The sequence below is a fragment of the Seriola lalandi genome, unplaced genomic scaffold, assembly GCF_002814215.2.
Source record: "Seriola lalandi dorsalis isolate HSWRI2012SDOR001 ecotype SW California unplaced genomic scaffold, Sedor1 jcf7180002054677, whole genome shotgun sequence".
NCBI classification, from domain to species: Eukaryota; Metazoa; Chordata; class Actinopteri; order Carangiformes; family Carangidae; genus Seriola; species Seriola lalandi.
In genome coordinates this window covers 1663400-1672115 of record NW_019525230.1, presented here as the reverse complement: position 1 = coordinate 1672115, position 8716 = coordinate 1663400, and the positions used below count along the sequence as shown (strand labels likewise).

Genomic DNA, 8716 nt, shown 5'->3' with positions numbered 1-8716 from the left:
CCCCCCCCCCTTATTTCTTTTGCCCCTGAAGAATTTGAACAAATTACCCCCATATGTGTCTGAAGGAGCCCCATGGGAAAGGGACCAAGAAGAATATACTGCTGACAGAACACAAACGTCGACTCCATCAAACATTGCGAGCGCCGTGCTCTGATGCTCTCCATATGTTCACCTGGCACCAGCAGCCATTTGCTGACAGCACAGCAACATCTCCCCAGTGAGGCTCTTTATCTTCTTATGCCACATGTTGTGCAGTATCTGAGATGAGGAGTCGCATGGAGGTTCGTCATGCTTGTTGCTATCACCAGTGAGGTAACACGTGAGCATATAGAGGAGGGTGTGTGTTTCCTCAGGCCTTCAAACGATAAGGTAGCGGAGAGATAACAAAGATTCAATGTGACAGTCAAATGTAAATGTTTTGCATGTACACTGTAATGGTGGTGAGCAAAATCCCAGAACCCTTGTACAGGGCCTCAAGTGTTTTCAGCCAGTAACCAGAGTAACGGCAGAAAGGGGAAGCGTGAGACAGGACAGAAAAATGGTGTAAAGAAAAAAAAAGAGCAAAGAGCAAGATGGGGTACAACTTTCCCCCTGTGATTAACTTAAGTTTCAGGTACCACATTCATTCTCACTAAAACCTGTATTGCCTTTGGCATCTGGCCAGAGGCTTTTGACCTTGTTCACCTTCTTTCTCATGTCATTCGGCAGGCGCTCAGTTATGGCCTTTCAGGTAACTCAGAGAAAGATCACTTACAGATTGCCTTCCCGTCACTTAAAGTGAAAAATCACCCAATCAAGTACGGCTACAGTAGGGTCCAAAAGTTTGAGACCAATGCGGTCTGAGACTTTTGGACCCCACTGTATATATTTCACACAGTCATCAATGTGTCTGCAGCTGTAGTCCTCCTTCAATGCTGACCTCCAGCATCAGGAATGTGTGATTCAGCGGGGGAGGGAAAGGGTGGACTGCTGCTATCTGGGGAGCTCCAAGCTGTACTATAACAGAGCTGCGGGCTGATCCAGAGGAATCCTGTCAGTGGTTCTGCCTCTTCCCCAGGCGTCTCTAACACCACAACATGCACAGAGACAGTGAGGGGGAGAGATCATCAAGGATTTGACAACAACAGACTCTCTGAGTAGAAGTGGCGCTATTAAATTGCAGGGGGTTTCATTGTATGGCTTTCCATTTGGACCCATTACTCAGCTGTTAGACAGGTTGTTGGGTGGTGATTACAGAGTTAGAAATCCAACAGCCCCGTCCGTATCAGACTGAAGAAATGTAGAATAGTGTGACTGCTTGGCAATGTCTACTGTTGTTGCTGTGCTGCAGGACAATGACACTCACAAGTAAACATATGTTTTTTTCATGTCAGTGTGTTCAAGAAGGGACCCCCTTGTAGTTGCATAGTTTGAACATGGTTAAAAATGTCATTCTTAATCACACTCTAAATGCTGACATGTTTGGTTATTGCCTTTATTATCCTGATATTTAAATCACAGGGTTAAACCTCAGATATGAAAGTAATTTCCAGGTTTAAAAAAAACAGTTTCATGTGATGACTCCAGTCTGTTCTGGTAACCTGTGTATTTAAGGCTGCTCTAGTCAATATTTTTATTTTCACAATAGGTGAAATTATTATATATATAATAGCATAATATATAATAATAATAATATGTCTTACATATATATACATATAAGCAGTCACTTAAAATGACTCTCCCTCAATTTAACCTGTTTTTGCTCCTTGTTTTGGTTTTACAGCCTGAAACTTTTCTCTCTTCTGCTGTTTGTATTTATCGTTATTCTTAAAATGAGATCCAGCTTTAATGGATACGCTTATATTTTCTCCCTGTGGTATCAGTATTGATTTTGATCTTATTCGATTTTGCTGCATTCTGAGTACACGTATGCAGTATTGATTATTGCTTATGTTATTTGAGATAAGACATGCCTAATGTAGTTTCTGTATGTATTGATTTCATATTGGTATTTTACTATGGACAGTATATTGATATCTCTGAGCTGCTGATGAAATCTGAGTTATGTAGTAATAATGGATGTTATTGATGACTTTTATGCAATGTGATCTGATGTTATTTGGAGACTATATTGGCTCTTGGTTCACCCCATCTATATCAATGAGGGTATTGATACACTTCTCTGACAATACTATAATAATTTTGTTGTATAAATCAGGTACTAATAACATACATGTTGGTTCCTACTGGTACTTAAAAAACTTGCAGTGGAAGAGTCTTGTGTTGTATTACCAATGTCTCCAACATAATTTATTTTTGTTTGAAATATCCATCACCTATCAAAAATGGATAGGTATATTTGGTCAGGTAGCAAGCGGAGGAACACGTCACTATATCTGACTAACAAACCTAATCGTTGCTACAGTAACAGAGGTCAGTCTCTACCATTACGTCGTGTATAAAGGCACCAGCCTAGTTGCAGGTACAATGCTGACATACTCAAAATTTAGTCATAATTGAAAAATATAATAATTTGGGGTCTAAATCATTTCAGTGTGTGGGGGACTAAAATCTGGATATATGACAGTTTTTAAAAACAACTGTAACAACTGTTTCCAGCATGTTTGCTTTTCCATGAAAGAATGGAGAAGTCCGATGGTGCGTTCAATGACATCTCCAAAGGTTCACAATATTAACAGAGAAATAGATGTGAGTGAACAAAATTTCACATAAAAACCTTGTCTTGTTCAATATCCTTTAGAAAGAAACAACAACACTTAACACATAAGCAAAATTTATACTTAACCTCTTCACCCCTGCTGGTTATTCTGGAAGTTCATTATTACAAACACAGGATGTGTGGAAATCAGTGTGAGCCCCATAGTGTAGTCAAGATTACAGAATTAATAAAGACGCAAAATGGAAGCCTCTTCCATGGAAATGTATACAAATGGTATTTAATATAATATAAGAATTTGATAGATGGCAATAAAGTAAGTTAAAACTGACACTGAAATAAGATTCAACAATATGTAAATGAAAATGAGAAATAAGCGCACACCATCACCAGAATTATCAGAACTCTTTCATGTGGTGCAACTTGTGTAATTTCTTCGAGATGTGAATTTTTTTTCGTAGGAATGATAGGACATAAGGGGTTTAAAAATCTCTTCCTTTTGGCACCCGGCTCTTGAGCTCCTCCTAACCTGCGGCGATGGAAACACCAGAGTGATGCCTGGCCGTTCTCCTGGGCTCTGGAAGGAAAATCCTGTTTAACGTCTCCACAATAACATTCCCTGGGGTTATTTATTCAGGAATGTTAATGTGCTTAGAATCTACTGGCCCCTGTGGCCTCTGACACAGGCTCCTCCGGGCTTTCCTATCAAGCTTTCGATCAGGCACAGCACAAGCTCTTTGGTGCCGCTGCCGTCTGTTTAAACAACAAAGATTGATGCAGCAGGAATCTATTGATGACCCTGCAGTCAGACAACATGGGCTGTCTGTTTGTGTAAAACCTGCCTCTGTGCATTCACACTGTGTGCATCTGTGTTATTGTTCTGCCTCAGTTTGACATTACAATGTGCACACATGTAAGTAAACCTTCTCAGTGGAAGGTCATGGATTCGCAGTATGCCTCTCATGAACTGTAAATACTGTGTGTGTATATATGTCTTTACAGCTCCAGGATCTGTGCTTTATGTCATGGTTTTAATAAACACAACATGATTACAGGATGTAAATGTGCCTCTCTATACATATGAGATCCATTACTTTTCCACACTCATTTAATCTCACTGTAGGTTCCTAAATGGAAACAGATGCACACAGCAGCATGATCACCTAACTGAAAATCCATGTGCAGTGCGAGTTATTAACTATTTCCCTTTTAATCTTGTGCCTTTCTTTAGATATGTCAGTTAGACCCTTAAAGGTAAAGTTTGACATTAGAGGAAATATACTTATTTGCTTTCTGGCTGAGAGTTAGATGAGAAGATTGACAACAATAATGTTTGCCATAAATATGAAGCTACTGCAGCAGCTGGCTAACTTAGCAAAGCTAGGCAGAATCAGCCTCATTTAAGCACGTCTCTGAAGGCAGGTTGAATCAGCTCTACTATGACTTTAAATGAGGAAATGAAAAGTGTTCTCAAATTGCACATTTGACATGTGAAGATTTCCATTCTTGAGAGCTTATTTTCCTTGGGAAACTTGTACGAACCTCTGAGTTTTTTCTGGCCTAATTATGCTGTAAAAATCCAGGTGTCCCGACCCTCCCTGACCGGCTTTGTTTGCATGTGAGGACCTTCCACAGGCCATGTGAAGCTGAAGGATTTCCTGGCCCAGTACCCTCATTTGTAATGCTGTTTTTCTGACCCTCGCCTCAGCGCATGCAAACACACACGCCACGCTTCAGGCTTATTCACAGGGGAATCAGGCTATAATATGAGGATGTTAAAATATCTACTCCTCTTTTCTGATTACGCAAGACTTCAGATCTGATGCAGTCAATGTGGTTTCATGTCTGTCTCTCTGCTCTTCACATTTTTTCAGGTGGTTTGGCAGAAATTTAGGGCAATTCCCCTAGTAAACCCCATATCCTCTCAATGAATCATGGTAAATCACACTTAATTGCACCGACAGATGCAGTAAAAATCTTATCTGCTCATAATGCTGGCCTTTCAATGGCATGCACATTTCGACCATTTTTTAATGTTTGTGTAAGTTTATGATTTCCCTAAAACTGGAAGTCAGAGGCCCTGACTCGTAAAAAACGTAATTCTTTCTGTGTGAAACATTTTTATGATTAGTCTCTACCTCATGTAACGCTGACCCCAGGGTCAGAGCTGCCCTGAAAACACTTGCTTCAATGTGGGGCATATTTTACAGCACCCCCCGGGATTGCAGTAACCTGTTTTTTTTTTTTAAATATACTTTTTTATTTCAGCTTCTCACTCGCTTTTTCATTCCAAGAAATTACAAGAATGCAGCGTCAAGTATGACAAATCTGCTTTCAGTATTACGTCTCTCTCGGATGAAATCATGGAACATGTTCGCAGCAGGTTTGTCAAGAAATTTGGACAATTAATGGCCGAGGGTCTCCTATAAAATTACAGAAAACATATTCTTTATGATTCTTAAATAGATGAGATGACCTCAGAGTATTGACTTAGGCTCAGCTTTCAGGGTTTCTGTGAGTACGGCGGCCTCGTCGCTGAAACTGGATCCGTACTCCTAAGAAAACAGATTTAATGAATGAAATCCCAGAGGTGCAGAAATCAGGCTTGATTGCTCAGCGCCTGAGAATGTCATCAGCTGCCCGAGTGCTTAGAAATGTTGAATGTCTGCTGCCATCTAAAGGCCATTTTAGAGAAAAGAAGCCATTTAAATAAAAAATAATAAAAAAAAAAAAACAACAAACAAACATCAATAACAACGTGTCAAAAGAAGCAATAAGTTCTGACCAAAAGTCAGAGAGTGTGAAGCTGAGCAGATGCCTTTCAATAGCTAATGTGGAGGGAATATTAATGTTTCCTATTATGTCCATTGAAAGTGAAGGGAAATCCATTTAGAGCTTTAAATGACAGACATTATTGGCTGTTTGTATTTAATCTCTTCAAAGCTTCTTGGCTTTCTTACTCAACTTGCTATTTGGTTTTGCCTTATTGAAGTTTAGCCGATGGTTTCCAATCATTTCTGGTCATACACAGTGTAAACCCTGTGAAAAACAACAGCTTCTGGCAGATTGTTGATGTATTTCAGCTCAGAATATGCCAAACAAAGGATATTGGTCATTAGTAATGATGCTGTAAATGCAATACAAATGTTCTTTAACCAACGTGTTTCAGCATATATGTGTAAAGTGTCTCTCTCCTCTTGTTTCAGCTCCAACTGTTCATTTTTGAATGCAAAATAAACTTTTTAATCCAAAATGGATGAAAAGTGAAAAATTGATGGATGAAAAGTGAAAAAGTGAATAGACTCCTTTTTTGAAATGCACAAAGATACGTGTTGCAACAAAATCCGACCTGACATCTGTTCACTCTCCACCTGGGAGCTGCTCAGTATTACCACAGCGCTGCGCTGGGGACGGGGGATTCTGTTGCACTGCTGAGATTTAAGAGTGTAAGTGACTGAATTTTATGAGCCTCTAAACTGTGGAGTAACCCACTGAGGGAGGTGAGGCTATAGGCTGGTAAAATGTTGATGTTTTAAATCACGTGAGTGAGATCATGACTCATTCTTTAAACCAGCGCTAGTCTAAAATAAAACTTGACAGCTTTTGGGAAATTACAACTTGTATTTATGGTTGTCTTTGTTGGGTTAATTAATCCTGTTTCTGCAAATATGTATTAATTTTAACACTTTTAGTTTATTTTTTTATCAACACTGTTTTCACAGACTGAAGAGCGTCTCTAAACTGCCAGAAACCACTGCACGTGCCGATGATTTGTTCATTACGTTATTACTTGTGTTAATTATATTCTGTATAAAACAGTTGGACAGTGTTGCAGCAGACTGACTCTCTGTGGTGGATGCAGCAGCGTTTGTCTCCCTCTACAGTGACCAGAGGTAAAAACCCTCCTCAAGGTTTCCTGCAGTAAAACAGCCTCCACCCACTGTCTGAGTTTTACTGCCAGATATCTCAGAGCGTATTCCTCTGTGGGCTCATCTTAGTTTTCTGTAAGCTAGTGAAGCATTGTAAACGTATTTTCACACATGCATTCTGCAGGTTGCTTCACCTTCTGCTGCTGCTGCCGCTTCATCAGTGTGTGTTACACGCCCCTCATACAAACTTCTCTCAACCTCCATCAAGAGTGGGAGGAAGTTCCCATAACTGTTGCCCTGATTTCAAAGGGCATTGATATGGGGCAAGATGACATGCGAATAAAAATAAATCATCTATTTGAGTGGGTGGCAGATGTTAGCTGCTTATTTGGCTCATGTCTGTGTCTAAATGTGGATTCAGTGCAACAGTGCTGGCCTCTCTCCTTCCACCCAGTCTCTTTGGAAAGTCCGAAGGAGGTCCAGGCCACACGGTACAAAGGTAACAGATTATTTTTAATCATAAATAGAACAATGTCTCATATACATATTTGTATAAGGCAAATAAAACAGTTCTCTAACATTTGATCACTGTTTTTTCCCCACAGACACACATCAGCTGTGCTTCCTACTTTGTTTAATGAATTTATCTGGGACTGAACTTCTCAGGATTCAGTGTAAGTTTTTCTTTATGCCTCCCACAAGTTAAATATTATTACATCCACACATTATGTGGACATGTTGCCATGAGTACATTTGACACAGGAGCTGACCCCAGGATGAGTTCAGATTTGAATACCTACCAGCACTGTAATGTATACACAGCATTAGGCTGTGTATATCCCATAGTCTGCATTACATTGAGCATAACTGCAGTTATTGGTTTACTGGCTATAGTCACATTTTGATGTAATATTTTTGATAGGATGTTAACCTGTATATGGGCTTGTTTGTTTTTCATGTGGTGCAATCAGGGTTTAATTTGTTGGACTAGACCAGTAACACCCTGTTGATTAGACTAATCAAGGTAATAAAGACAGTCAGTCATCGTTTCACTGGTTTGGAATATGTAATGCAATCATTGGTGCACACAGGTGTCACTGCAGCCTCTCCATGTGACTCCGCGTGGAATGAAACTCAAACTCCCCCACCATTGTTCCACACAAAGAGCATTTCCACTTTCCAGCATCATGTTCTGGGCCACATACCAGTAATACCTCTGTAGTGTGAATGGTGACAGCCGTCAGCTCGTTCACACTTCCAGCGTTTTCACTGCTCGTTCTGCGCTTCTGTGGCGAAGTTTGTCTTTCACCATCATGGTTTAATGTGGAGAGTTCAGGAATATAGCGTGAGTGACTGAGTGTGTGTGTGTGTGTGTGTGTGTGTGCGTGTGTATGTGTGTGTGTGTGTGTGCGCGCGTGAAAGAGAGAGAGAGTGTAATTTCACACAGTGGAAGTTGGAAAGGTGAAGTGACTTTACGCACAAACTCCTCTCCATCCAAAGAGCGGGAATACTTGGAAGTAAAAGAGTGTGGAGGAGGAGGAGGAGGACGAGGAGAAGGAGGGATGGCGGAGGAAAGACTCGACGATTCGTTTCCAGAGCTGAAAGAGGTGGAAAATAAGATCGGGAGGAAAACACCGGAGAGTCTTCTGATGTGGATGAGGGATGCTGCGGACTGCGGAGACGGCTGGAGGTCTGATGTGGTCGACAACGGAGACCACAGCTCCGAACTCAGCGGTGGCTTTTCTGACAAGATCAGCAGCTTAAAACAAGAGATGGTAAAGATTTCTACTGTTTTCTCAGCAGTTCATTTCTCCTATGAAACAGTGAGTGTTTACACATGCCTCCAAGTGAGAAAGACAGTTTCCCTTGTGTTTTGTAGTGACTCAGCATTGATTTTATACTGCATGAACCTGTGCGTCTTATTTCAGCAACAACTGCTGAAACAGTGGTTTCGAGAAACGTCAAAAAGTGTGAGCCACTTCACCTGCTCATTTTTTATTCCTAATGACAGGCGCTGTCACCTGCACCCCCACCACACCTCTCACCTGTCTCACCTCCATTCACTCTACACATTCTGGTCCTGGGCTGGATTCCTCTGCTCATTCTCCGCCACCTTTGCTCCTCCCTCATTCCTCTCACGTCTTTCTTTCATATATTGCACTCAAATGAACACACACAAGCAAGGGGTTGG

The 8716-nt window shown here is 40.8% G+C and overlaps 1 protein-coding gene across 3 annotated transcripts in view; it reads left to right on the top strand.

Annotated features, from left to right (window-relative positions):
- The first annotated feature begins 6871 nt into the window (after positions 1 to 6871).
- LOC111666487 (leucine rich adaptor protein 1-like) overlaps positions 6872 to 8716 on the top strand; it is a 3926-nt gene continuing 2081 nt past the window's right edge. The window contains exons 1-3 of one of the 3 annotated variants that reach the window (XM_023421818.2): positions 6872 to 7024; positions 7131 to 7199; positions 8026 to 8300. In XM_023421818.2, the coding sequence (XP_023277586.1) occupies positions 8088 to 8300 (213 nt within the window). In that variant the 5' untranslated portion in view covers positions 6872 to 7024; positions 7131 to 7199; positions 8026 to 8087. Of the gene's footprint in view, positions 7025 to 7130; positions 8301 to 8716 lie in introns of all 3 variants that reach the window. The other 2 variants (XM_023421817.2, XM_087178133.1) reach the window with 2 other exon arrangements.